The following is a 27,923-nucleotide window of genomic DNA, read 5'->3' on the forward strand; positions in this document are numbered from 1 at the left end:
TTCAATATATAATATAAATCATATAAAACCTGGCTTCAGCTTTTTTGAAAACTCATTTCAGAAATTATATAGAACAGACAAAGCTGTATGGGCTTAGATCCTCTTGCCTTTTCTAATAAGGAAATTTTGTATCAAAAAAAAAGTCACTGGTATTTATAGCAGAAAGTGGGGGTAGCTTAGTCTATGAATTCTCTAGAATACCGTCTTAAACAATTGTTTACATACGTTGGACTTATAATAGGTAACCATGTCAACATTAAGGAAACAGTTAACTTTAATTAATCTTGGTTAACTTGGTAACGTTGCGCCAATAGATATGATATGACGTATTACAAAGTTGACAATGACGACACTATGACTTATTACTTATAATTCAATTGAATTGAAAAATATCCGCCATAGACACAGCTCACTGAGTTTCTCGCCGGATCTTCTCAGTGGGTCGCGTTTCCGATCCGGTGGTAGATTCTGCGAAGCACTGCTCTTGCTAGGGCCAGTGTTAGCAATACTTCCGGTTTGAGCCCCGAGAGCTTACCTACTCGCTAATGTAAAGCTGCTTTTTTTTCTACCTAAGCTGATAGCCTTGAGAGGCTATTTCAGCGTAATCGTAACTAGTAGGCGAGCTCACGGGGCTCAAACCCGGAGTGTTGCTAACACTGACCCTAGCAAGAGCAGTGCTTCGCAGAATCTACCATCGGATCGGAAACGCGACCCATTGAGAAGATCCGCCGCGAAACTCAGTGAGCTGTGTCTGCGGTTTAATCTATACATATAAATAAAATTGGAGTGTCTGTTTGTAATATTGAAATAACCGTTTTTTACTACATGCATATGAATATATTATACGGTACATATACCAAAATGACATTTTTTACAACTTCATCATAGTATCAGCATAGGTAAGAAAAAAAAAGAAAAAATATATCCCGTAGGTTTTATAGGAGGTAGGAGCTACACTATTGACATGTTCATTGTTTCAAGATCTATTCTAATTAAACGATTGTCTCCAGGTGGAATACCAACAGTCTTTGGGTTCGGAGCGTGTGTCTCGTTGGACGGAGGCGATACAGCGGCGAGGAGGTGAAGTGGAACTGAACTACTGCGCTCGAGTCACGCACGTGCTGTGCGAGACGCAGAAGCACGGCGTCGTGATGCAGGTGCAGCCGGATGTCCTCTTGTGGATTCTATATATAAGTCTATGGGTGTACTGCGAAACGGCTGGAACGGCTGGACGGTTGGAATCACGAGGTCTTCAGATTTTCAGACCCGCTAGGCGGGTGATCCTTTGAGGTTTGCCAGCAATCTGATGAAAGTCAAAAATTGGACAACAAAGTGGCCTTTAGTAATAGCGAATGAATGAAACTGTGTTAAACCCCTTCTAGTGTTGCTATCGGCTTAGTTATATATAGTGACGTCATAAGTGGGTACTTTTTTATGATCTATCCAACGACCAATGTACGTATGACGTAATTTATTGTTATCAATATTTTGAATCAACAGAATCTTGCACGTGTTTGTCGCGAAGAGCTGCGTTGCTATAAGAAGGGTGGGACACCCGTTATGCATTACAGTTTAAATTTCGACCTCGTGTGTCAAAATAGATGGCGGCAAAAAAATTCGTTTTCATTGCGAAATAAGTTGCGTGAATACATTAAACTAAACACTGAAAGGTTAAATACAAAAGGAAGATCCTCCATCGAGCGGAAAATTTAACGGTTAAAAAAAAGATTTAAAATTGGAATAAAATTTGTAGAACCTACGCGCTCACATATAAAAACATTTTATGTCAATTTCAAAAGATGACACTTATTTCTTTTGTTTTTTAAAACGTTTTTGTGACTTGCATTAAATTTTCGAGAAACTAATGAGAGCGTATTACCGAGATACACGAATTAAATACACCTAGACGATATTTAGAAATTGTTCAAAATTCGTGTCCAGGCTCTCCGCGACGCGAAACGCTGCGTGACCGCGTACTGGCTGTCGGACGCGATGGTGCGGCGCGGCGTGGCCCCGCCGTGGCAGGCGCTGCACCTGCCGCTGCTGTACGCCGCGCGCGACCGCCCCGCGCGACACCACCGCGCCGCGCTCTCCGGCTGGCGGCGCGACGAGCGATCGCGACTCGTCTGCTGCCTCGAACACGTCGGGGCCAAGGTACGCCACCACATGCATGCACACACACACACACACACGCACACGCAAACACACACAAACACACACACGCACACACACACACACACACGCACACACACGCACACACACACACACACACACACACACACACACACACACACACACACACACACACACACACACACGCTGACATAACAACATCGCTGTGTACTCGACTATCAACTCTTTTTTTTTAATACACCTTTATTAGCTTCAGACATATGTATGTAACGGAATCTTTGAACATGATTTTGGCCACCCCTCAAAACGTCGGAATAACTCGAAATTTGGTATGCTTATTAGGGACCGATGAAAATTCAATATTAACAAAAAAGAAATATTGAAAAAATTGAAATCTAACTAAAAAAAGGAAAAAAAAAATAGTTTAAAAAAATCAAATAAATCGTCGGCTTATTGCAAGAACTCATTAACTGCAAAAAATCACTAAATGCGTTTTTATCTATAATGGGCTCATTTTTGCATATTCTACAAAATGCAAAAACACACAAATTTCTAGCTGGCCAATTTTAGCCGTTACGTCTTTGGTAGAAAATTGATAATTGCAACTTTGGAAGTCAGGCATTTACAAAGATTCACTAAGCAGCACTAGTTATTTTTATTAAATGGATCATTATTTGAAAACAGCATAAATTACATTACAGAACTCATTTTCAGCATCTAATTAACTTTATCAAAACAATGTAGTATAATATAGCTTAAAATTGTATTTCGATAAAATTCATTAATTACATTTAGTTACTTTCTGTAATGAATCATTTCATCAGAAATGCACAATAAGTAATCTTAATGATTTTTATCGATATTAATATAGTTAATAATTATAAATCGTAATATAAAGATTTCCCTACAATCATTTATTCTTTTTCATTATTTTTTCCATTTTGTTGATGGCGTGATTTTAATAAGTTAACATCGATTAAGAGAACATAGTAACTTCTTGCAGGCTACGTGGTACCTCGGTTGTAGTTTTGTGAGTTGTATAGGGTTGGGTGAAATGCGACAAAACAGCTTGTTTAGGGAACACCGGGCAATAAGACGAACCCGACGAAAGCGGGTGAGGGTGGGTTTGCGCGGGACGAAAGAGTACTGCCTCGCTCGCTCAGTTTGCGGCGAGATACGCTGATTACCACGCCTGTTATAGAAGTTAATGATTGCTGACAAAATGCAACGAAATAAATGTTTCAAACAAGGACGAGGAAGCAAGATGTTGGAACAATTGAAGTTCCGAACAACCTTCGCACAACCTAGCAAGCAAACACCTGACTTACAATCAGCATCATTATTTCCACGAGTGTAGAAGACGTTAAATGATACACTGGAGAACTGGCAATATCGTTATCTGAGAATCATACCCGTGGAATACGATTGCCAACATGTATTTACTGATAGGATGGTTGGTATGGCGTATGGCAAGCCCGTAGGAGTTGGTACCACCATCGAAGCGAAGCAGCATACGGAACAATTTAGATTTAGGTTTCGGGTCTCAATATGGGTGGTGGCATTCACGTTGAGATCTCTATGAGCTGCAGTAATCACTGTAACACCAGACAGGCTTTTTTATATTTTTTTAGGATTGAAGGATTACTGGTGGCCCGGAGGCCTTTCCAGATTCACCAGGATATGTGGGCTGTCAAAGGCTCAGCCAGGTGGGGTGGGATTTGCTAACAGCTGTCCGTGCGCCTCCGAAAAAGACCTAACAACTCAAGAACAGCTGCTTCGCGAATGAATCTACTACCGGATCGGAATCACAACCCGCTGAGAAGACCCGGCGAGAAACTCAGCGAGCTGATGTAAAGAAGCCGTATAAACCTATGAGCCACTCTGATGTCCTGAACCTAAAAGAGTTGAGAAACAAATTAATGTATAATAAGTCAATTGACACTGTAGGACAGAATCTACAGTGTTTGAAGGTTAAATGCTTCAAACTTGGAAAAACCGGCCTAACATTGTTCAATATAGGTATGACTACGTTTCCAATTTTAAAGACCTAGCCTGCAGAGCACCATTGGTATAATAATATGCCTGATAAAGAAGGTCCAAATTATCTTCCTGAAGAAGAAACTTCTGATATAGTTTTTTTTAACCTAGATCTTTTTTTATTTGTTTTATGTTTTTGTATGGTGTTTAAGCTCAGTTCCTAATTTTCATTAAAAAATACATGATTGAATGAATACATGAGTGATTGACTAACAGGGAGAAGAAAATTATTTTTAGTTTATTATTGAAGTCGTCCTGGCCTAAAAGATAAGACGTCCGGTGCATTCGTATCCAGCGATGCACCGTTGTTCGAATCCCGCAGGCAGGTACCAATTTTTCTGATGAAATACGTACTTAACAAAATATGTTCACGATCTACTTCCACGGTGAAGGAATAACATTGTGTAATAAAAATCAAACTCGCATAATTATAATTTGCGTAATTACTGTTGGTAGGACCTCTTGTGAGTCCGTACGGGTGGGTACCACAACCCCGCCTATTTCTGCCGTGAAGCAGTAATGCGTTTCGGCTTCAAGGGTGGGGCAGCCATTGTGACCATACTGATACCTTAGAACTTATATCTCAAGGTGGGTGGCAGATTTACGTTGTAGATGTCTATGGGCTCCAGTAACCACTTAACACCAGGTGGGCTGTGAACTCGTAAACCCATCTGAGCAATAAAATAAAAATAATATTACGTAAAACTTTTGAGACTGCGAAGTTGTCGTGAGTACTTGGCAATATTAGCTATTGCAAGTTCTTACGTCAACTGTTATGAAAAAATTGTTTTTGATTATTATGTTATTATTCGTTTTTGTTTATTTCAATAAGGTTTGATAAGTATTTTGTTGTTTTATTTTAATTTAAGAAATAATTAATTCACATATAAGACCAACTTACAGTAGCCAGAAGTCATTAACTTTTAGTTTTAGTTTATAAATAATATATAATGTTATATGACTACCGACTCTCACTTGTTTTAATTAATATACATATTAAGCAATCCAAAACATTCAATTTTTCTCACCGCAATTATGTATTACGGATAATATGGGCTAATCAACATAACCACTAACTAATTCCAACTAAAATGCCGTTTTCTCAAAATATTGAATATGTCACATAATGACTTCTTGCAATAAGCCGACGAAATACGCTAAATGAAAAAAGCGAGTAGAAGGGTTATTTTGATAAAATCCTGAAAAGCACCCCACGCTTTTTTACAGTAAAATCATTTTTTCTTACACTATTTTTAATTCAAATTTATTAAAAAAAAAATTCCATTTTTTTGGTGGGTTTTCTATAAAAGCGTATTTTGTTAGTTTTTGTAAACTATTATTTTTATGATTGAAGGTTTACTAATGGCCCAAACACAAAGGCTCAGCCAGGAGGGATGTTTTGTTTCTAAACTCAAATCTGTCATTAACTACTCTTCCTTTCGTATGTGTCAAGAGGAACTCTTCGTTTTTTTTTTCTTTTTTTTCCTACCTATGCTGATAGCCTTGAAAGGTTATTTCAGCTTGGCCCTAACGTTTTTAGGTGAGCTCACGGGGCTCAAACCGGAGAGTTGCTAACACTGACCCTAGCAAGAGCAGTGCTTCGCAGAATCTACCACCGGATCGGAAACGCGACCCACTGAGAAGATCCGGCGAGAAACTAATATAATATAAATAAAATTGGAGTGTCTGTTTGTAGTATTGAAATAACCGTGTTTTACTACATGCATATGAATATATTACACGTTACATACACCAAAATGACATATTTTACAACTTTTGTCTGTTTGTCTGTCTATCTGCTTGTTCCGACTAATCTCTGGAACTTCTGGCCGATTTTGACGGGACTTTCACTGATAGGTAGCTGATGATATAAGGAGTAACATAGTCTACTTTTTTTAGACTAAATTCACCCCGCGGCGTCACACAGTAGCCGCGGGTATAATCGCGGAACTCAGCTATCAATAATAAAATTTAATGTTTCTGAAGCGAAGCGAGGGCGGGTCGCTAGTTTCTGATATAAAGCATGCAAATCCTGTGTCCCTATTAAATCGAAACGTGTGGTCCCCAGCTGACGCCGTACATGACGCGCGACAACACGGTGCTGGTGTGCAAGCGCGCCGAGGGCAACAAGTACCGGCGCGCCAAGGAGTGGGGCATCCCCGTGGTCACCGCCGCCTGGCTCACCGACCTGCTGCTCGGGAACATGACGGCGCTCGCGCAGGTAACCACACCTTACCAACACTAACCAACAGTGAGAAGGGATTGGGTAACTTTTTTAACTTTTTACTGGTGGTAGGACCTCTTGTGAGTTCACGCGGGTAGGTACCACCGCCCTGCCTGTTTCTGCCGTGAAGCAATAATGCGTTTCGGTTTGAAGGGTGAAACAGCCGTTGTAACTATACTTGAGAACTTAGAACTTATATCTCGAGGTGGGTGACGCATTTACGTCGTAGATGTCTACTGGCTCCAGTAACCACTTACCACCAGGTGGGCTCGTTCACCCATCTAAGCAATAAAAAAAATAAAACAAAACTTAAAAAAAAAACTACAGAAATTGAATTGTGTCGTTTTTTAAATCAAATGACTTGTAGTATCATAGTAGTTGGAGGTAGCGCGGATACTCTATCCCTTTCCCTCCTACACTTTGACGTCAACACTCGCTATTCCTACGCTCTAGTTGGATTACCCCCTTTGCAATTCTATCTCCCAGTAAGGGAGTTCCAGTTCCAGAGTGCATTCCAGTTTCAAGAGGAAAAGTATACTATTTTAATTAATTTAATTTAGTCTTAAGTCTAAAGACTAAATTGCAGGATATTGTATATACTCGTTTAAGTATATAATTATGAATACAGTGATTTCTGAGCTCCGAGGGATCGTTGACCCCTATTCGTCAAAGCCAACAAGAGCCATCTAGACTTCACTTTATTAAGTACTTACTAAATTGTTTTTGTTATGTAAAATAATAAAAAATATCTATTTTTCAGATTGAAAATGCGAAATATCAACAATTTAACTTGGCGAGTCCGTTCCGAATGGATTACAGCTTGGTGTCGCACTTAATGAGTGAGTATGCAAAGATAGTAAAATACTAGATAGAATAAGAATGTGTTTCTAAAAATATTTTTAATCGTAAATTGTTAAAGTAAGTATTATTGTTGTGTGGGGAGAAGTTGATAAAGAGACAGACCTACCTTGGCCTACCCACAATGTAACATTTGTGAAACAGTTGATAGTTGACAGATGCAGATGCATGATGCCCTTGAATTGTTAAACTAAGTATTATTGTTGTGTGGGGAGAAGTTGATAAAGAGACAGACCTACCTTGGCCTACCCACAATGTAACATTTGTGAAACAGTTGATAGTTGACAGATGCAGATGCATGATGCCCTTGAATTGTTAAACTAAGTATTATTGTTGTGTGGGGAGAAGTTGATAAAGAGACAGACCTACCTTGGCCTACCCACAATGTAACATTTGTGAAACAGTTGATAGTTGACAGATGCAGATGCATGATGCCCTTGAATTGTTAAACTAAGTATTATTGTTGTGTGGGGAGAAGTTGATAAAGAGACAGACCTACCTTGGCCTACCCACAATGTAACATTTGTGAAACAGTTGATAGTTGACAGATGCAGATGCATGATGCCCTTGAATTGTTAAACTAAGTATTATTGTTGTGTGGGGAGAAGTTGATAAAGAGACAGACCTACCTTGGCCTACCCACAATGTAACATTTGTGAAACAGTTGATAGTTGACAGATGCAGATGCATGATGCCCTTGAATTGTTAAACTAAGTATTATTGTTGTGTGGGGAGAAGTTGATAAAGAGACAGACCTACCTTGGCCTACCCACAATGTAACATTTGTGAAACAGTTGATAGTTGACAGATGCAGATGCATGATGCCCTTGAATTGTTAAACTAAGTATTATTGTTGTGTGGGGAGAAGTTGATAAAGAGACAGACCTACCTTGGCCTACCCACAATGTAACATTTGTGAAACAGTTGATAGTTGACAGATGCAGATGCATGATGCCCTTGAATTGTTAAACTAAGTATTATTGTTGTGTGGGGAGAAGTTGATAAAGAGACAGACCTACCTTGGCCTACCCACAATGTAACATTTGTGAAACAGTTGATAGTTGACAGATGCAGATGCATGATGCCCTTGAATTGTTAAACTAAGTATTATTGTTGTGTGGGGAGAAGTTGATAAAGAGACAGACCTACCTTGGCCTACCCACAATGTAACATTTGTGAAACAGTTGATAGTTGACAGATGCAGATGCATGATGCCCTTGAATTGTTAAACTAAGTATTATTGTTGTGTGGGGAGAAGTTGATAAAGAGACAGACCTACCTTGGCCTACCCACAATGTAACATTTGTGAAACAGTTGATAGTTGACAGATGCAGATGCATGATGCCCTTGAATTGTTAAAGTAAGTATTATTGTTGTGTGGGGAGAAGTTGATAAAGAGACAGACCTACCTTGGCCTACCCACAATGTAACATTTGTGAAACAGTTGATAGTTGACAGATGCAGATGCATGATGCCCTTGAATTGTTAAACTAAGTATTATTGTTGTGTGGGGAGAAGTTGATAAAGAGACAGACCTACCTTGGCCTACCCACAATGTAACATTTGTGAAACAGTTGATAGTTGACAGATGCAGATGCATGATGCCCTTGAATTGTTAAACTAAGTATTATTGTTGTGTGGGGAGAAGTTGATAAAGAGACAGACCTACCTTGGCCTACCCACAATGTAACATTTGTGAAACAGTTGATAGTTGACAGATGCAGATGCATGATGCCCTTGAATTGTTAAACTAAGTATTATTGTTGTGTGGGGAGAAGTTGATAAAGAGACAGACCTACCTTGGCCTACCCACAATGTAACATTTGTGAAACAGTTGATAGTTGACAGATGCAGATGCATGATGCCCTTGAATTGTTAAACTAAGTATTATTGTTGTGTGGGGAGAAGTTGATAAAGAGACAGACCTACCTTGGCCTACCCACAATGTAACATTTGTGAAACAGTTGATAGTTGACAGATGCAGATGCATGATGCCCTTGAATTGTTAAACTAAGTATTATTGTTGTGTGGGGAGAAGTTGATAAAGAGACAGACCTACCTTGGCCTACCCACAATGTAACATTTGTGAAACAGTTGATAGTTGACAGATGCAGATGCATGATGCCCTTGAATTGTTAAACTAAGTATTATTGTTGTGTGGGGAGAAGTTGATAAAGAGACAGACCTACCTTGGCCTACCCACAATGTAACATTTGTGAAACAGTTGATAGTTGACAGATGCAGATGCATGATGCCCTTGAATTGTTAAACTAAGTATTATTGTTGTGTGGGGAGAAGTTGATAAAGAGACAGACCTACCTTGGCCTACCCACAATGTAACATTTGTGAAACAGTTGATAGTTGACAGATGCAGATGCATGATGCCCTTGAATTGTTAAACTAAGTATTATTGTTGTGTGGGGAGAAGTTGATAAAGAGACAGACCTACCTTGGCCTACCCACAATGTAACATTTGTGAAACAGTTGATAGTTGACAGATGCAGATGCATGATGCCCTTGAATTGTTAAACTAAGTATTATTGTTGTGTGGGGAGAAGTTGATAAAGAGACAGACCTACCTTGGCCTACCCACAATGTAACATTTGTGAAACAGTTGATAGTTGACAGATGCAGATGCATGATGCCCTTGAATTGTTAAACTAAGTATTATTGTTGTGTGGGGAGAAGTTGATAAAGAGACAGACCTACCTTGGCCTACCCACAATGTAACATTTGTGAAACAGTTGATAGTTGACAGATGCAGATGCATGATGCCCTTGAATTGTTAAACTAAGTATTATTGTTGTGTGGGGAGAAGTTGATAAAGAGACAGACCTACCTTGGCCTACCCACAATGTAACATTTGTGAAACAGTTGATAGTTGACAGATGCAGATGCATGATGCCCTTGAATTGTTAAACTAAGTATTATTGTTGTGTGGGGAGAAGTTGATAAAGAGACAGACCTACCTTGGCCTACCCACAATGTAACATTTGTGAAACAGTTGATAGTTGACAGATGCAGATGCATGATGCCCTTGAATTGTTAAAGTAAGTATTATTATTGCCAGGAGAAGTTGATGAAGATACCTACCTTGGCCTACCCGCAATGTAACAACACATTTATGAATCAGTTGAAGGATGGGGTCGATGCCCTAATGTGAACTTATAATAATAATATTATATTATTATCTTTTCTCATAAATGAATGTTTCCAGCTTATGTCAAAGTTTATTTCTTATGTATTCCTTTAATATGTGTTCTTGTGTTCGTTGTGTTGTTTGAGCATTGTTCACCAGATACACTTTATGTTTTATGATAATTTATCATAAAAGTAATCATGTGACATGAGATTAGTGACTGCTTAGTTAAATGGTATTTTAAAGAATGTTTGTATGTTTGTTTGTACATGATATTCATTGCTTCAAAAATCGTATATTTAATTGATTTAAATTTTAATGAAGTTGTTGCACCGGGGATAATTCATAAATGCTGTTAATGTATTTGAATGATGCCTGAATAGTTTTAACAAACTGCTGTATTGAATTATGTTTTTTTTTATTGCTTAGGTGGGTGGACGAGCTCACAGCCCACCTAGTGTTAAGTAGTTACCGGAGCCCATAGACATTTACGACGTAAATGCGCCACCCACCTTGAGATATAAGTTCTAAGGTCTCAAGTATAGTTACAATGTTTATTGTATATTTGTATATATTAATACATAAATGTTTTCAGACGCGTGGAAGATGCCAATAAACATAACGCAAGAGTCGCACGAGCGGGCGAAGCGCGCGGCGGCGGCGGTGTGCGCGGGCGTGCGGCGCGCCAAGCGGCCCCGCCTCGAGTCCCCCCCGCCCCCCGCGCCGCACGCCGCGCACCCCCCGCTGCACCTCGCGCCGCGCGTGCTGTTCTCCGCCGTGCCGCCCGCCCTGCAGAACAAGCTCGCCACCGTCGTCAGGTACACGGGCCCTACATACTATGTGCTATATGTACTGCTGTATTTATTGGTGGTAGGACCTCTTGTGAGTCCGCACGGGTAGGTAGCACCACCCTGCCTACTTCTGCCGTGAAGCAGTAATGCGTTTCGGTTTGAAGGGTGGGGCAGCCGTTGTAACTCATATCACAAGGTGGGTGACGGCATTTACGTTGTGGATGTCTATGGGCTCCGATAACCACTTACTAACATGAGGTGGGCCGTGAGCTCGTCCACCCATCTAAGCAATAAAAAAAGAGAAAAAAGTAATTTAACGTACCAAAATCTGCATTAAATTTGTTTGGAGTAAAATATAATCTGGAATTAAGTGAGATTGAAACATGACAATATATTAATTAGCATGCGTAGGTAGGTAGATTCCGATATGGTGGATCGACGACCTGTTGAACATCGCAGGACTGTGGCAGGCAGAAGAGCCTTGAGGAGAGACCTGTGTCCAGCAGTGGACGTCGACCAGCCCATGATAATGATGATCACACATATACACATTTTATTATAGTAAATTGTGATATCAATTGCAGGCAACTCGGAGGACTCGTCGTAACCTCAGTAGCCGAAGCGACGCACTTGGTAATGGAAAAGTTGGTGCGAACGTGCAAGCTGGTCAGCTGTCTCGTCACCGTCAAGCACTTGCTCACTCCCGAGTGGATCCTCGAGAGTCAAAGGCAGAATAAATTTGCGGACGAAGCGAAGCACGGTCTGCGGGACGAAGCCTTCAATAAAATGTTCCGTTGTGACGTGGCCGAGGTCCTGCTGTGCGGCGAGCAGAGGAAGAAGCTGTTTGAAGGCGTCACTTTCTTCATGACGCCGTGCGTGAAGCCAACAAAAGCCGCGCTCACCGAGATGATAGAGCTGTGCGGCGGCAGAGTCGAAAAGAGCCGCCGTTCATTTGTCTCCATACAGGAGATGCACTCGCAGAGACCGTACAGTTACTTGGTACTGACCGTGCCCAACGATCTCCATCTAGTGTATTATCTATTGCAGTCCGAGAAGACGTTGAACGTCGTTTGCAGTACCGAGGTTGTTCTGTCGGCGATCATGAGACAGAAGTTGGAGGTCGAAGAATTTCTCGTCAAAATCGACTAAATTCGTGTACCTAAAGTATTCCTGTGACATGTAAAATGTTGAATTTAGTTTGGTTTTTTTTTGCTGTACTATAGTGTTGTAATTAGACGTTAATGAACTCGAAAGTTGTACAGTGCGGTACCATACTCTTTCCATAATATAAAAATGTAATGTCCTTTTACACCCACCTTTATAAGAAAAGTTTATGAAAGATGTGTGTTGTTGTAACTTTCTATGGAATATTTATGAATTGTTTTTCTTTTTATATAAAGTCTAAAGTCTAGAAAGAGTATTGTTACTAAAGTCTTATAATGTTTAGTGAAAAAAAATATATAGCAACAAATTTAGTAAGAATAAATTTTATACTTTGTAAATGTAAATAAATAAGTACTGAATGTAATTTTTTGGACCATTTTGTAAAAAGGAAAATAAATTATAAGCATGTTTTTGTACTATTTTACCATGGTTTCTTTTTAATATCCCAACCACAGTGTAAACTCCATGTAACGGCACTCGACTTAAAGATAAACTCCCTAAAGCGTCGATATAACTTGGCTTTGGTTGGGTTAGCTTGCCTTCGATATAATGATATAGAAATAGTCTATGTAGAATTACACCCACTTTCAATAAGGACAACAATTAAATAATAAACAGTATCTTTTAAGTTGCCAAAATTAGTAAAAACATAGTAAAAGCTATGTACGTTCTTTTGTAGCTTTGTCCTAGCCAGTACCTACCTTATATTGAAAATTGTTGGAAAAGTTATTCCTTTATCACCAAGATGCCTCAATATCGCAAGATATGAATAAAAAAAAGAAAAAAAATACAAAATTACTGGTGCAGTAATAGCGTTCAAATAAGATTGTTTCTTAAATACATAACTAACAGTAGTCTGAAATAAACTATTTCTTTTTATAATTTTGGTTTCTATTTTCTATATTTAAAGTCAACTCTATAACGCCATCAAATGCACAGCACTTTCAGTGTCCTTATACATTAAACTATTATTAATTTAGTTTTGCTGAAGCAATAACCCAAATCAATCGTAACTTAGATATTTTTAACCATTTTTAACATGTTAGAAACCTCTGATTTCTGATTTATGCGAAATGAGACTGTTATATATATATATATATCGGTGAAACGGATATTTCGTAAGTGAATATCGACGGGTGAAAGACTATTTGGTTTAAGCGACATCTTTGCAACTTTACAGGAGAGCCATTTAAAGTTTAAAATTTGGAAAAAAAAAGAAAAAAAAATACTTTAGTTATTTCAATGGTGTAAACATAACTGAAAATCAATTAAAAACATCGCATTGTTGATTCTAATACCAAATAGCCTTTCTTTCACCTGTCGATATAGAAAATACAATAATAACTTGTGTTCATAACATTTATTAAGTAATTAATAAATTTTACATAACTTATAAACAAGATACGATGATTGGCTATACAATATAACGTTTCTAATATAATTTTATTTAATTAATATTTTGCGATGTAATTCAGTCAAATTAAAAGTTCTAATTTTATTGTATAGTTACGTTACAAATATTTGTATAAATCGGACTACATAATAAATGCTGTTAAACAGTAAATAACTGATAAAAAATAAAAAAAAGTCGCGAAACATACTTAACTACTGGAATACTTTAATTGCAAAATATACATACACAATTCAAATTTGAGATTACGATTTGATTATAGCTTCGTAGGCTTGGAATATACACGTGGCGACCTCTACAGTTCGGGACTTCAAGCTGAGCGTCGCTTCGGGGTTGCCGGGCTGAAGTTTCAACTCTAGCAACACCCAGATGTTGTTAGTTAACTTCAATGATTGATATAACATATCTTGACCTTCGACATTACGTTTAGCGATAGTAAAGATATTGTTTAGCGTCATTTTTTGAGCGATAGAATCGGCTGTTCCCACAACGTTCGATAGTGTATGTTGTACTTCGTTCGCTGCGGGTATTTCCTTCCAAGTCGTGAGGAACACACGTTTGTCTAGCTGTCCGTCTTCCGTGAATAATATGTGAGCGGGGATTAGGCAGGCGAAGTAGAATACATCTATATTGTTCTTTATCGCGACCTGAAATAACAGATGAATTTATTGAAGTGAAACTTCTAATGCGACTTCCCTGAAATAACAAATTAATTTATTGAAGTGAAACTTCTAATGCGACTTCCCTGAAATAACAAATTAATTTATTGAAGTGAAACTTCTAATGCGACTTCCCTGAAATAACATATTAATTTATTGAAGTGAAACTTCTAATGCGACTTCCCTGAAATAACAAATTAATTTATTGAAGTGAAACTTCTAATGCGACTTCCAACAAGGTAGCGTTAAACGTTTAACGCTACTATACTAGAAAGAGACAGAGCGAGAGTGAGTGCGTGGCACTCGAACGCATGCGCGTAGTATACCTGTTACAGGCCAGCGCGAGCGTTAGTAACGAGTAGCGTCCAATATTTTGATGAAGTATTTAAGAATATATGTACATATATTTATTTTTCTATCTATAATTAATTTAAAATACATATAATATAAATGTTGAAGATGTCGCATCTCTTAAACACACATCATTCCCTATTACAAGAGAAAACTGATTTAAATATAAAAAATGAAACCACAATACTAGACATCGAAAAAGAAGTTTCACTTCATACACGCCCACAAGTTGTACGCACGCCGTTACTTTTTTGTTAATCTAGATGCTCGCTCTATGTCAACGTCCGTGTGTAGTGCGTGGTCTAGTGTACCTGTAGGTTGTTGAGCGGGTCCATGCGTTGCACGGGCCCGTGCGTGGCGAGCGGCAGTGCGGCCTCCGCGCCCGCGCCCGCCCCCACCGCGCCCACCGCCAGCCCGCCCACAGGATAAACGCCGAAACTTAACAAATTATCACAGACATTTCATTACGAGACACAGTCGTCGTGGCCTAAAGGATAAGACGTCCGGCGCATTCGTATCTAGCGACCAGTGTTCGAATCCCGCGGGCGGTTACCAATTTTTCTAATGAAATACGTACTTGGCAAATTATAATTGCATAATTACTGGTGATAAGACCTCTTGTGAGTCCGCACGGGTAGGTACCACCACCCCGACTATTTCTGCCGTGAAGCAGTAATGCGTTTCGGCTTGAAACTATTTATGTACAATAAATATAAGTCGAAAAACCTTAAAGATTTCATTTTGTAAGTTTGCCATTTATTAATATAGATGGCGCTGTTAGTTTCTAGTATTAACGCAAGATGGCACTAAACAATCCGATGCGGTCACAATACATTCGTGATCACGGATAGTATACTAAGCATCGTAAATTCTAAAACTTACAAATTAAACGCTAAATCAAAAACGTAATTGTTTTCAAACCGCATGTTTTAATTGTTTATCAATTGAAAAAAATACAAACATTATATTACCTGTTCTTATTGAGTTGTATGGCGAAACCTGTCATCGGCTGCATCGCCTTGTTAGTGAATGTCATCTCCATCCGAGGCTGACCGTTCTGACGGCTGAACGTACCCCAAATCTCCAAACCTACAATTTAGACCGTATTACATACATGTAACCTCTATATGATTCATGGCATAAATCTTAAAAGAGGTTAATACGTTATAAAGGTCACATAAACGATAATTTGAATATTGAAACATAAGAAGAAGGAACATTACAAATATTAAAACATTTTTGAATATTGAAATATAAAAACCATAAAAATTGGTGAAGCAATAGCTTTAAATGTTGTTTCTTTTTATAGAGCAACTCAGTTTGTATTATATAGTTTTACTGGGCTAAACTTCATTTTGATGTGAATAAAATAATACATTATATACATATTAAAGGCGCTTTAAGATAAACTCTAAAAAACATATGATAACAATTTTCTCAAAACGGATGTGTTCTAAAATTGTATTGGTAATAAAGGTTTTATTTATAATAACATCACATTTGATAATTTTCTCAATTATAGAATGCACTTTTTTGACAGACGGTCAACAGTATCTCTTTTTGTTTCATATCTTCTTATATTATTATCACTTTGTATAATTATTAATTTACTTTTTTTGTGTACGCTACATATAATAATAAAAATATATTTTTTGTAACAGTACCACCAACGCACGATAGGCGGCGCTTGAGTAGTGTTGACCAAGCGCGCGAGTGTAGCAAGTACCTTTTCCTTTGTCGGCGGGCAGCCAGCACTGTTTGGGCGGCACGTAGGAGGCGGGCGCGGCGGAGACGGCGAAGATGTCGCCGAGCAGGCCGGAGGCGCCGCCGGGGACCGCCGCGGCGGACGCGCCCGGCTCCGGCCCGCCGCCCAACTGCACACTCACATCTCTCAACTCGTCTGCGCGACGGCGTACATGAGCACACGGGTTCCAGACATTTTTTTTGGTACAATTTTTCCTTATTAGGAAAGGCAAGGGGATCTACGCCCATACAGCCTTGGTTCCATAGACAACATAATGCATCGAGGCCACAGTAAGGTCGTCAACCCAGTCACTAGTCGTTTGGCGCGTAAATTTTAATTCCTATAGTGTAGTTTAGTACCTCAAATTTGTATGGAGTTGAACAACCTCCGGACGTTTGCCGTCAGGGGCAAACGTGATAACTTAACTTTTACGCGATTGAGAAGTTAAAAACTCTCACTAAACACACAGATGCCGATAACTAGTTGATATCCGATGAGCCGTCAACTCTTTTAATTATTGGTTACAGAAGTTAAAAAAATACTGAGGAAAAAGTATTTTCTTAAGGTTTCTGATTTTAATTCCCTCCTTGGTTTGAGCAATTTAATTCATCAACCTCCCCACACACAAGGGTTGCGTATAAATAATTATATACATGATAATGAAATACTTACGAGAACATCTAGTCCGCCGGCGAGGAGGTCGACGTTGGAAGAGGGCGCCGGGGCCGGGGGGGGACCTCCGATGTCCATAGACAATAGATCGCCGATCAACGACTCCTGCAAGGATTTTGCTGCTTAAAAAATAGAGCTTATACTGTCATGCTGAATTTAAATGTTTAAGATATTTTATAAAATAGTGATTCTATGACTTAAAAACATAATAATATATTATCAATTAAAAATGTTGGCGATCATTTATCAAATTTGTTGTTGTTGTAGTCCTAGGGCATCCTGCTGGTATATAGGGGTCTCACAAGTTGTCTCCACTTGACCCTGTCTTGCGCTTGCAGGAGCGCCGACAGTCCTCATCTCGCTCTCCACCGCGTGTACATGGTGACCAGTGTGCTTAGTGCGAGTTTCTTAACGTTCTCGATAGCGTAAAAGTTAAGGCGATTTTGTATGCAGTTGGAACAGCGCCCCTAGCGGCAAACGCACGCAAACGATCCCATTTCATACAAATATAATAATAAAAACTCGCACTAAGCACACAGGTCTTCTGCTGCCACGCGGTTGCCATCGCGTTTAGTTAAAAAAATAATATTTAATTGATTAAAAAATACACCCTGTACCTGATTCGGGATGACTGTGGGTTGTTGTGTGTTCGTTTCTTCGGCGACAACACCTCGGGACGGCAGGGACTTGCGGACTCCGGCGCCGCGGCCTGTCGACAATAATCTTGTTATAGTACCTGCCTTTACTGGTGGTAGGTTGTATTGAGTCTGCGAGGGTAGGTACCACCACCCTGCCTATATTTGCCAGGACAACAGCAATACGTTCCATTTTACAAGGGATGTATTGATGACTAAGGTTAAAAAAATATTTAGTAACAAGAAGTACTAGGAGATTTCGATTTGACTAACAGTCAGATCAGTATACTAAACATTTATGACAAAAGAGGAGAAAGAGACGATTCTTCTCTTCTGAAGGCATATATATGGTTTTTAACAAAGATAAATATATATTTCTAATTGTTCAATTATTTTTGTCAATATATTTTATGACTTATGGATGATATATATATTTCCACACTTAAAATACGACAAAAAGTAACAAAACCTTGTTATCAAGTACTATATAAGTAATCATTTTTCAAATTATCACCACGTGTCTGAAACATTAAAATTTTAATCTACCCCGGCTTAAAAGTCTAGAATCCAGGACATTAAATAAATAAAATACAACACTACACATCTCAAAAACAATTTCAATTTTATTATTATATTTTCAAAAAATGAAAGGGTTTTTTTAATTACCTTCAACGAATGCCGTCGGTGGCTTGTGATAGACCGAAGCCAGCGAGCTGATGTGGCAGATGAGTTCGTCCAGTAGTGTGGGTTCCAGAAGATCAGTCTCCTCCGATATGAGAGGCTTGTCGGCCAGGACCACTTCCTTGGCCGCGGCCGGGTCGGTCGACAGTAGACGCCAGTAGATGAAGCCGCGGTCTCTGATGCGAAAAAGTACTTCTCAGTATTTTTAAATATGTCGACTGATAAAGGCCCCGTGTCATCTATACTAATATATGAATCTACAGTGGTTTTTACGGATGTTCCGTTATAACTACTGAACCATGCAACCGATTGACTTGAAACTTGGTATCCATGTAGAAAACACATGTACTTAATGGATAGGCTAATATTTATATGAGTTTGGACTCCCTACACCAGTTGCGGGGGCGTTAATGATGAGAATCTTTGTAGGGGTGAGAAATAATAATGTTAATTTTAAATTCCCAGCGAAGCTAGTATATTAATAAGTATCTTATAAAAATACTTTGGAAATATGCACATAATGCTCATTACGCTTTTATTTTTGACTGACTACGACAAAGTATTCCATTGATTCAGTTGCAATTTTTGTTTTTTTTTTCTTGCCGCAGAACTCTCATTTATAAATTAATTTGGAATTTATTTTTTTCATTTCACGATGGTCTGATGACTTTCAAATTGGTCTCGGTGCAATTTTATCAAAATTTTATCAATAAATCATATTAAAGATAATTCATCCATTTTTTTATATTTTAGAATAAGATACTACTCTAACTTTACTATTAACTGATTTTTTTTTGTCAAATAAATTTATTATATAACTAAAAGAACATAATATTCCTAAATAACCTAAAAGTACATATTATTATCTGCAACACGCTTCGTTAGATTACAGAACTAGAGTTATCAGCAACATGCTTCGTCGAAAAGTGCAATACTTACTTTGCATCATCCATTTGCAGTTACTTAAGCGAAATTAAGATTTTTACTTTTAATGACTCGAATTCCTGTTTTATTATTGTTCTTTTTTAATTTTTTTTTTATCAAACAAATTCTTTAAATAAGTACAGAGTCACTTTCGAAAAAATAAAGCAAACTTATCTTAATTTTACTGAATTTTTTTACTCCTTGTAATTGAAATATTGATATGTTAAATTTTTTATTATTTACGTAGTCCTTCCTCACAATAATATGAAATTACTTTTATTACTTGATTATTTTTATAAAGCATATCATGTGTTAGTATATATATATATATATATATATATATATTTTATATTTATACGAGTACACTAAGGATCCTATATAGACAAAGTGCTGCCAGTCGCATACCTCAAGTCGGGATTGTCCGAATCCTGTGTTGCCAGACTAAGCACGTGCTGTACTAGCTCTTGCGTGTCGGCTGGACGTTTCAGGAACAGTTTCACAACGGCCGTGAGGAGTTGCAGTTGTACCTGTCACAAATATGACGATAATAAGTTTCGCATTTATCCAGAATGATGGTAGCGTTTGTATAATTGTATGGGTTTGATTATTTCATGTATTATATTTTGCTAGCCGTATTCGCCCCGTTTAAAATTAACATTATTATGTATTTATGGTCATTATTATTAGGGAGTCCAACACTCATATAAATATTAGGCTATCTATTAAGTACATGTATTTTCTACATGGATACCAAGTTTCAAGTCAATCGGATGCATGGTTCAGTAGTTATAACGGAACAAGTTGTCGTGGCCTAAAGGATAAGACGTCCGGTGCATTTGTATATAGCGATGCACCGATGTTCGAATCCCGCAGACGGGTACCAATTTTTCTAATGAAATACGTACTTAAGAATTGTTCACGATTGACTTCCACGGTGAAGGAATAACATCGTGTAATAAAAATCAAACCCGCAAAATTATAATTTGCGTAATTACTGGTGGTAGAACCACTTGTGAGTCCGCATGGGTAGATACCACCGCCCCGCCTATTTCTGCCGTGAAGCAGTAATGCGTTTCGATTTGAAGGTTGGGGCAGCCGTTGTAACTATACTGAGACCTTAGAACTTATATCTCAGGATGTATGGCGCATTTACGTTGTAGATGTCTATGGGTTCCAGTAACCACTTAACACCAGGTGGGCTGTGAGTTTGTCCACACATCTAGGCAATAAAAAAATAAAAATAAAAACATCCGTAAAAACCACTGAAGATGTATATATTAGTATAGATACGTATTATTGAGTATTATTCAAAGTTTCATCTCGTGTCGAAGTAATAAAAAAATCATGTAATTACCTGTGCGTTTTCATCGTGGAACCCTTCGAGGAACGAATCTAGAAGTTCGTCTGCGTTGTCGATACGTTCCGCGTATTCGCCCACAATCCATACCTGAATAAATTAACGAAATACTTTAATGCCTCAACTAGGTATATTTCTGTTTTATTAACTAAATAATAACTCTCAATTCATTTTGGAACTTTACGTGTTTTCATATCTTAAAAATTTTGAAAAATTCGAATTATCATTCATCATAGTACACCCGATTGCCGCTGATATGTTGCCGGTAATTTTATAATGAGGCATTCATTACAGTTCTGTAAACTTGAACAAATTATAGACTAGTTCTTTCTGAAACTGAACAGAAGTCCAGTAATTTCAGACATGTTCAGGACAGTATTTTCATTATGTTTAAAGTGAGTAATAGTTTGTCAGCGTAACCTTACAAAGGATGGGGGTACTAACCATGGAAGCCCTAGCCTCAGGCTCGTCTAAAGTATCAAGATTTTCGCACAGCGTACTGATGATGCTCTCATACTTGTTCGGGTACTTTCTGAATATGTCTTTGATCACCACAATGGCCTCTTGCACGACGTAGTTCACTTTGGTCTGGATCAGCTCTAGTAATGTAGAGACGCAACGCTCCGCCGACGGCTCTACCTGCGAGGTATTCATTTATATAGTATATAATATACTCAGGTGGACAAAAATGATTCTTGATGGAATTAAATTCAACCATTAATATTGTGAAATGTAAGTTTTGTGTGTTTCTTTTTATCGTTTTTATTGCATAGCTGGATGGACGAGCTCACAGTCCACCTGGTGTTAAATGGTTACCGGAGCCCATTTTTAAATAAATAGCCAACCCCCACATTGAGATATTTCTAAGATCTTAGTATAGTCACAATGACTGCCCCACCCTACAAACCGAAACGCATTATTGCCTCGCGGCGGAAACAGGCGGGGTGGTGGTACCTACCCGGACGGCTCACAAGAGGTACTACCACCAGTCTAAAATCTTTACATACTCAACCCTAATCAACAATGAGAATATGTGTGTAACCGAGACCAGCTGATGTGAAGTGGTTGTTTCGATTGTATTATATTCAGACCAATGCGCATGACTGCTTTACTGTGAAAACAGGCAAAAATCAGATGTTAGAACAGAATCATGCTGACTAACCTGATCCCACCACCAGTAAGAGCCCTAAACTAAATACGCTGAGTTTTTAATTAAATAGTGATTCTATTCGCCGACACCACACAGTAGAGGACTGTCCCCACTACATCCCTCTCGTGGCACACAGCACCAACATACCTTGATGGCGCATCTGCCTATAGCCCTGACGGCCTTCCGGACGAAGTCCACGTCCACTTCGGTGGCATACTCCTTCAGTTCCCCGAGCACCTGGGCTATGTTGGCTTGGGAAGCCAATCGGATCATTATGTCCAGTTTCTCCAGTTTAACGTAGATCGGGTCATTGTACTTCACAAAGAACACCTATAACACCAAATCAAATTTATACATCAGTTACATAATTTTGTATTTCTCAAGCGCTAAAAGGTCGAATGAAAATATTAAAGTAAATCGAATGTTTTGAAATTGTTAAAAATTATGTTAAATGAAAACACAGATAAATGTAGATAAAACTCAGTTGAAACTAATAGTAATTTACAAAAAAATCATAAATGTCTGCAATACTAATTGCAATTCAGTCATAAATATTAACATCTTAAGGCATATAGGACATTTTTAAATTAACGAAAGTATTGTATTTTAAAAGTCTTAAATCTATTTTTAAAGTTCAAAACTTAGATTTGCTAACAAAGCATTGGTTTATCAACAATCGAATAAAAAAATTTTTTTTTGCCATATTACAATTTAGCAAATATTATTAATTATTTTTATTCATGGCTCACTGTTCTAATATTTAGAACTAAAAATAATGTCTTTTTTTTTTTAAATTAGCATCAGACATTTATCGTGGACGCAGACGATGCTGTCAATTTAGTCTATGGCTTATCAAAAACCAAGTCGCGCCACCACCGAAGCCAGCCCGAAGCGTAAACACCAGTGGAACCAACTTTGCCTTTAGTTTTGATTAAGTTACATTTTAAATAATTTTGTTGTGAAATGTCATTTTATACATTTATTTATTTTTACTTTTACTTTAACTTTTTTTATTTTTACTTTTACCTTTACATTTTTACTTAAGCTTACGAACTATTTCTATTATTGTTAATCGATTGTTTCTTGCTCTTTTGGGTTGCCAAGATGTACGGTTTGCACATACCTAACCAATAGGAGGACACGCCGTGCGTCGTCATTGTGGTGTCAGGTTATTTTATTATACTCTTGGCGCAGTGCACTTAGCAACAAGCATTTGTTAAGACGTTACCATCTGTGCTTAACCAATATAATAAAGGTGCTCAAACAACATACTAAGTCTTTGGAACTCTACAAACTTCCTCTTGAACCCCAACAACAATATTTCATGCACACAATGCCTTTGAGCTGATTGATACCTTCATCTCGTGTTTGAGTATGTCTGGTCGCTTCTGCACGACGAGGTTGATGTTCCGCAGCGCCACGTACTGCACCTCGGGCTCCGCGCTCAGCAGCGTCACCAGCGGCGGCGCCAGCTTGCGGGACAGCGTGCTCACCAGCTCCGTGTCCGCCGACACCATCTCCATCAGCTTCATCAGCACCTGGCGTCAACAACAACAACACAACATCAACATAACGTTACGGAACTTCAACTTCGGTGTCAACTATAAACTAAAATAAAATTAGAACTTTTAATTTGACTGAATTACATCGCAAAATATTAATTAAATAAAATAATATTAGAAACGAGTTATATTGTATAGCCAATCACTGTATCTTCTTTATAAGTTATGTAAAATTTATTAATTACTTAATAAATGTTATGAACAAAAGTTATTATTGTAATTTCTATATTGACAGGTGAAAGACTATTTGGTATTAGCATCAACAATTCGATGTTTTTAATTGAACTTCAATTAAGTTTACTTCATTCAAATAGCTGAAGAAGATTTTTATTATGATTTTTTGTTCCAAATTTTATACTTTAAATGGCTCTCCTACAGTTACAAAATATGTCGCTTAAACCAAACAGGCTTTTACCAGTCAATATTATTTCCTTGATCGCGGGAGTATTCAAACACATGTTAGTTACGTATTTCGTTAAAAAAGGTGTTTGTGAGAATTGAATCCTTGCAACGCTCTATACGTGATTACTGGTGGTAGGACCTCTTGTGAGTCCGCGCGGATAGATACCACCACCCTGCCTATTTCTGCCGTGAAGCAGTAATGCGTTTCGGTTTGAAGGGCGGGGCAGCAGTTGTAACTATACTGAGACCTTAGAACATATCTCAAGGTGGGTGGCGCATTTAGGTTGTAGATGTCTATGGGCTCCAGTAACCACTTAACCAGGTGGGCTGTGAGCTCGTCTATCCATCTAAGCAATAAAATAAAAAAGACAGCTACACAGAGACTTCACCCTACAGGTGGGATCCGTGCGAGCTCGCCTCACCTTGACAGCGGAGAGCACGACGGCGGCGTTGGCGTGCGCCAGGCGGGGCGTGATCCTCTCGCAGATGGAGTGCGCCTCGCGGGCGTCACGCGGCGAGTAGTTGGACAACGCGTCCAGGATGAACACCTGACCCCATTCAGTACACTCATTCAACGCAGTCAACAGCTTGTTGATCGTTGGGGCATTCATTTCTGAAAGCAAACATTGTTTTATTTCAATACTAATATTTCCTTGAAAATATATAAATCAATATCGTACATAATGGAGAATAGCTCACGCTATAAACGCATACAAATTGATGTGGCAAGGCTACAGTTCCTATCATGCTTTACTTCATTAAGGACTAAAATACAATTTTAAAATTGGAAACTAACAAAATTAGTTAAACAGATCAGATCACAGGCATATCTGTTAAAAGATAAGTACATTATATATTCAGTAACTCAATTCTTATAAAACGAATTATTTTCTATTTACATGAAAACTTACCAACAAGGGGCCGTCCAGAAACACTAGCTTCGTTGATTTCTGATAAGGCTGCCACAGCGTTTGCTACTACCATAGGATTCGAATCGCTCAACAGATCTTTTAGTTGATCTAAGAAGCCCTATAATAAAAGGTTATTACAACATCTTGTAAATAGTTGAGTAAGCTTGACATTCAAGGGAAAATGTTTAGCTGTACACTCATTATAATAAAATTAAGCATAAGCAAAGTTACATATAAAGATAAGGGCCTCTGACCTGATCTTCAACCATGCTTGAAGAGATATCATATAACTTTGCGACGCACACGGCTGCAGTCTTCCGGACATAAGGATCTTCATCTTTCAGGCACTTTCTTAATGGTTCGCATAGATATTCTGTAATCTTGTCCACTCGAATGCATCCCATAGTCCGTACAGCCAAAGCTCGAATCAATGGATTGGAATCCTCACAGTCCTAAAGTATGTCAACAATTTAACTTTTAATATGAAAAGATTGATTGCATCAATACTGTAAAAGCATATTCTATAAGCATTTACTCATTTAATATAATTTATCTAAATACTATAAATGCCTTTTTTACTATACTTTGCAATTAAGCCTATTTCGATTGGTTATGGTTGCCGTAACAATGTTACATAATATAAATGTTATTCTTTGTAGCAACCAGCCTCTGATCTTAAAATTGTAGATTAACACATTTAAAAACACCTCTTCCCTAAATTATCATAATATTTTTTTTATTCACAAACTAATGTTAAAATAATTGATACTGTATACTTTGACTTTAATTTAATAAGGTTCTATGTTCTATAAGGTTTTATATGAGTCACAAATATTAAGGATTCCTTTCTTCTCATTTTTCCATTTATTTACTAATCAATACAACATTAAGGGCACATTATTAGAATTTGCATTTTTGCATTAATGTGTGAATCTACATAGTATGAGTGAGCGAATTGATTTCTGAGGATCTTATTACCTTAACAAGCTGGTATGTTGGTAGATCCTTCCACCCATTGTTATACGGTATAGAAGACATTAAAACGACAAAAAACATGTGTCACACTCAAGAACTCACAAAAAATTTAACTAACCTTCCTAAGTTAAGATAACATAAGAAAGGACTTGTGTATCTTCTAGTTGTATTGTATTCTTAATATCAAATAATTACTTTATGATAAGCTTTTAAGATTTTACATTTATATTTTGAGAAATATACTTAGTTAAGTTGCATATACTAAGTAACACATACTTTTACACAATTTAAATTAATTTATTAATTGATAATTAATATATCTGTATCTCTACTCAGATAAATAATTACATAGTGAGGGTTCTTTTCAGAGAAATAATAATTTAACATATTTATTTCAACGAAGATCAGTATTTTAATTCATTTCTTTAATTTTGTAAGGCCTTTTAATAACACTAGATTTGAAGAAAACTATATATGTCATAAAACAAGTGAGTGAAAGCTTCAAAGCTTCATTTAAGTGTTATTGCACAAATTGCTACAAAACATACCTTGACAAAAGTATTGACCGCCATGATAGCCATGTCTGGCTGTGACTTTGCATAATTCATTAAATATAAGTACACCAGTTTTTTCAGTTCTAAGTTATCTGTCTGCATGCAATTCACGACATCGGGGAACAATGCTGAGACGTCTTTTCCAACTGTCATGGATGCTATAACCTATTGAGAAATTACATTTATTTTAAACTTATTATTATTTTTTAAAAACTTATAATTATTATTTAAAAACTTATTATTATATATTTTGAAGCATGTGATCACAGAGAAATGATACAGTTGAGACTTACAACTGTATTATTTTAAAAACTGTCAAGTCAAGGGTACTTTGGGCCAGTATGCTTCACAATAGAAATAGGCAGGGTGGTAGTATGTACCCATGCAAGGTTATTAGAATTCCTACCACCAGTAATTATATTTTTGGCAGATTTTATTTTTTAGGGTGTTTTCTGCATTTCAACATTCAATAGTCGTTGTATTGTTAGTACAATGTGTCCATATTGCGTGTGTATAATAGTAATTATTAGTCAAAATCAATGTTCAACCAAAGTATTTCTTACATCTGATCACAAGACTGTGTGGATGATGTCAGAAATTACGATCATTACATATTATACCATCATATCGTAATTTATGTACACACCACAATTGAGAATTCAATCTTTTACATAGCCATGTTTAAGCTCTTGTTTTGTAAAAAAACACATATTATGCAAAGTACACATTTATTTTATTAACTATATTTTGTAAATCAGCTTTAACAATATTTAAATAAAACTCAATATGTGTAAATAATGTACATATTTATAAAATTTAAACAAATCTTTGATAGCTTTTAGTTGCTTTTGTTTAAATTAATTATCTTTATCCAATTTCAAATATTTGATCTTTCAATGAGCATCTTATTTAGGGCTATTTTCCTAGAAAGTAATTTTGAACTTTTTTCAGGTATTATACTATGAGTCACTTGCAATATAAAAGCAGGTAAATAACAAATCGGAAGTTATGCAACGCATATTTTTTTAACAACAATATTGATGGTTTCACGAATAAGCTTAAAAGACAAAATTCATAACTTTGTTCTCAATAAAAACTTACCTTTTTAACGGCCTCCTTCTTTTTCTCTTTTTTGTCAGAGTTTAGTTCCGATTTCAACTCGAATATCTCTCCTTTCTTCGTAGTGGTGAAGTACTTGGAATCAGTCATCTTGATATAGTTTCAAATGTATGTTCTCTAATTTATTGGACCTTTCCTGAAATTACAAAAATCAATATTTCTCTTTTTGACAGATGCACTACCCACCGCTAAGTTACAAATTTAACAGAAATGTTAGCTTGTCTAGGATAGTTTAAAATGCTATTTGTATAATAATTACTTTTTTATCAATCAGAAATTGAAAGAGTTATTTAATTAGTGTTTAAAACTTAAAAATATAATTATTATTTTTGACACGACACAGTCAGTAGAGCAGGGGCGTAGTTTGTGTTGCCATATTTCTATTTCAAAAAGATCAACTTCAAAAAGCTGAAATGTCAGAAACTTGGGTCCAAAGCAAAGGAAATCTACAGTGCTGCCAAAAAAACTAC

The 27,923-nt window shown here is 37.4% G+C and overlaps 2 protein-coding genes across 2 annotated transcripts in view; one reads left to right on the forward strand and one right to left on the reverse strand.

Annotated features, from left to right (window-relative positions):
* The window catches only part of LOC101745343 (PAX-interacting protein 1), a 40,353-nt gene extending 27,585 nt beyond the window's left edge, over positions 1 to 12,768 (forward strand). Inside the window, exons 13-18 of the mRNA XM_038016546.2 lie at positions 1,011 to 1,157; positions 1,942 to 2,154; positions 6,239 to 6,391; positions 7,155 to 7,233; positions 10,987 to 11,209; positions 11,767 to 12,768. Coding sequence (XP_037872474.1) covers positions 1,011 to 1,157; positions 1,942 to 2,154; positions 6,239 to 6,391; positions 7,155 to 7,233; positions 10,987 to 11,209; positions 11,767 to 12,331 — 1,380 coding nt within the window. The 3' untranslated portion in view covers positions 12,332 to 12,768. The remainder of the gene's footprint in view (positions 1 to 1,010; positions 1,158 to 1,941; positions 2,155 to 6,238; positions 6,392 to 7,154; positions 7,234 to 10,986; positions 11,210 to 11,766) is intronic.
* A 923-nt stretch (positions 12,769 to 13,691) lies between these two features.
* Positions 13,692 to 27,845, reverse strand: LOC101740876 (AP-1 complex subunit beta-1). Its single transcript, XM_004928776.4, has 18 exons — positions 27,713 to 27,845; positions 27,436 to 27,589; positions 26,329 to 26,499; positions 25,060 to 25,257; positions 24,806 to 24,923; positions 24,317 to 24,507; positions 23,286 to 23,468; positions 22,078 to 22,260; positions 21,225 to 21,419; positions 20,778 to 20,870; positions 19,829 to 19,950; positions 18,485 to 18,675; positions 17,801 to 17,892; positions 17,184 to 17,288; positions 16,494 to 16,641; positions 15,739 to 15,856; positions 15,079 to 15,205; positions 13,692 to 14,404 (listed from the first exon to the last, which is right to left on the reverse strand). Exons 2-18 carry the CDS (start codon positions 27,541 to 27,543, stop codon positions 14,003 to 14,005), a joined length of 2,745 nt encoding a protein of 914 aa, XP_004928833.2. The 5' UTR covers positions 27,544 to 27,589; positions 27,713 to 27,845; the 3' UTR covers positions 13,692 to 14,002.
* Positions 27,846 to 27,923: the final 78 nt, after the last annotated feature.

The sequence above is a fragment of the Bombyx mori genome, chromosome 16 (assembly GCF_030269925.1).
Source record: "Bombyx mori chromosome 16, ASM3026992v2".
Lineage (NCBI taxonomy): Eukaryota > Metazoa > Arthropoda > Insecta > Lepidoptera > Bombycidae > Bombyx > Bombyx mori.

Coding starts and splice junctions, on each gene's coding strand:
- LOC101740876 (XM_004928776.4), bottom strand. CDS start 27,543: ATGACTGATTCCAAGTACTTCACCACTACGAAGAAAGGAGAGATATTC. Junction 24,924..25,059: donor CAAGCATGGTTGAAGATCAG/GTCAGAGGCCCT, acceptor CTTTTATTATAG/GGCTTCTTAGATCAACTAAA. Junction 24,508..24,805: donor TTCTGGACGGCCCCTTGTTG/GTAAGTTTTCAT, acceptor GTTTGCTTTCAG/AAATGAATGCCCCAACGATC.